At 36.7% G+C, this 2,264-nt stretch overlaps 1 protein-coding gene across 2 annotated transcripts in view; it reads left to right on the top strand.

Annotated features, from left to right (window-relative positions):
* Positions 1–2,089, top strand: part of LOC108684634 — a 31,059-nt gene extending 28,970 nt beyond the window's left edge. For both annotated transcript variants that reach the window (XM_018189054.1, XM_018189055.1), the window contains exon 7: positions 595–2,089. In XM_018189054.1, coding sequence (XP_018044543.1) covers positions 595–698 — 104 coding nt within the window. In that variant the 3' untranslated portion in view covers positions 699–2,089. The remainder of the gene's footprint in view (positions 1–594) is intronic.
* Positions 2,090–2,264: the final 175 nt, after the last annotated feature.

The raw sequence follows: 2,264 nt of genomic DNA, 5'->3' as shown, positions 1-2,264 counted from the left end.
TATATGGTGTGTGTGTGTGTGTGTGTGTGTGTGTGTGTGTGTGTGTGTGTGTGTGTGTGTGTGTGTGTGTGTGTGTGTGTGTGTGTGTGTGTGTGTATACCAACGATAAATCTTTCTACAAATCGGCTGCTCAAAAATTTAGAGTAAATGCATTTTTCGATTAATTAATTATTCAAAGATGCGACGAAGACAATTAAAATAAATAAATGTAAAAGAGAAAATATAAAATAAGAAAGTTATTTCCTCAAGAAAATTATTCTTCTGGCATCGATGGAAAAACAAGCAAATTAGAACATGCAATGTATTAAGCATATATTGTTAATGTGATTACGTATGATATACATATACTATACACTTTAGTTTGCGAAGTAAAAGAATAAATTCAAATCATCGCTTTATTTAATATTATTATATAAAAGTAGTGAACATTTGTTCCCCTTATATACATATTTCATCTTTAGACTTCCATAAAACTAACCGTAACAGAGTTTAGAGTTTCATATTATAATTTTAAGAATTAGTTGCCTCATTTATCGCACATTTTACTTTAACAGAAAAGCCAGGTCAAATCTAATCACCTTTTTAATTTTCCAGTGTACCCGCAGAAGCAGCAGTACGCGTATGCCGGATATCCGGCACCGGCGGCGTATCCAGGACCGTATTATCACGGTTCCCAATACGGGCCCTACAATTACTGAAGGAACTCGGCCGATCCGCATCGATGGAAAGAAAGTATCCCGAGCACAGCGCTCGTCGCTAACATCGAAAATTCGCATCACTTAGCAGAACGAGGACCAAAAATATTCAACACGAAATCTGAGAAACTCGTCAAAGTCGATCCGCTGATCACGCTCCGTGATGCAAAAGATCTATCGATCTGAAGGATCTAACGATCGCGTCGATCTCGAACGTAAATTGAATTTCATTTCAAAATTCGTGGCTTCAGATATTAGCGAGATGTAACGCCATGAGATTCCCAAATATGTAACTCTTTTCTTCCCGCGATAAACCGATCGTTTGACTCCATCCGACCAGAAGCAAAAATTCCAGGCAATACGAAAATTCAAAAGATGTCCGAGAGAAGTCCAAAAGGAATCTGAAAAATGAGGGTTTTCCTTTGGTCTTTTTTTATTGCATCTTTTGGACGTTCATGTTGTTCTTCAATATGGAAGCTCAACGCTTGCGCGAGACGGTTGCTCAAAAAATACGCGTACATTTTAGAAGCGAGATTACTTTGTATTTTTCCAGTTTCGATAAGTAAGATATCGATCATCCCTTACGCATCTTTCCCATGCGTGCTTATCGCAAGGGAGATACGCGTTCCCATCGTACATCGTTTCCATCGGACTCCGATCGGTTTCACCGAGCTTTCTCGCATTCCCATTAACGAGCGTTACATGGATGATTCATTCATCATGGTAACAGTCCCCGGCAAAAAGAGAAGGTCTGACAGAAAATGCAATCGGGCGATCACCGGATTTAATGGACGTTACTCGCCTCGATGAAACTCGGTAAAAACAGTCACGAGTCTTGTAATTGATTCGATCGACCATACGTTGATTGAATTTAGATCCGAGAAGCTTGGCTCGCGTCGATGGGCGTCGCGCGTTTATTATTATTTATTTAACGCGATCGAAACTCAAGTTTCTCTTTCGAGAAGAGGACTGTTGAGTCGTGCGAGCGAAGCGGAAAACGATATAACGTTCATCAACGCTCTTATCTCCTTGGTAGTACCAAATATTAAATAAATATCCTGTCTCTAAAAACAAATATCGCGATTTCGCGAGAATATTTGTTTTCGTACAATAAACTTGGTTTTAACACTTTCGAGTCCAACGGAACAATAGATTTAAGTTGGAAGGACATACGTAATTAGAATATAAGTGATTTGAAGGAAAATCATATATATTTATATGATATTTTTTTATTTCCTTGTGTCACTTTATATTAATTGTAGTTCCAATAAAAATCTATCGTTCCAGCCATTGATATACGTGCACGATGCAAGATTTGATTAAATAAATTAAAAATTCGTTTTGAAAATGTTAAAACTTTCTCGGGCGTGTACAATCTACGTAACATAAAATGTAAACATTTATGTAATATATGGTGCTACTAGGATCGTTATGCGATAATAATTCGCAAAGTTCGTCTAATACATAGCTCTTTGATAATGTTGATTTTTGTAAGGTTCATTACATCGATATTTCTATGTAAGATGTTTAGGAAGTAAAGAAAAATATTTTAATTATTTTATATATATA

Source organism: Atta colombica, unplaced genomic scaffold (genome assembly GCF_001594045.1).
Source record: "Atta colombica isolate Treedump-2 unplaced genomic scaffold, Acol1.0 scaffold137, whole genome shotgun sequence".
In the NCBI taxonomy this organism is placed as follows: domain Eukaryota; kingdom Metazoa; phylum Arthropoda; class Insecta; order Hymenoptera; family Formicidae; genus Atta; species Atta colombica.
Note: the sequence above shows the minus strand (reverse complement) of the source record. Positions and strands in the feature narration are given on the sequence as shown.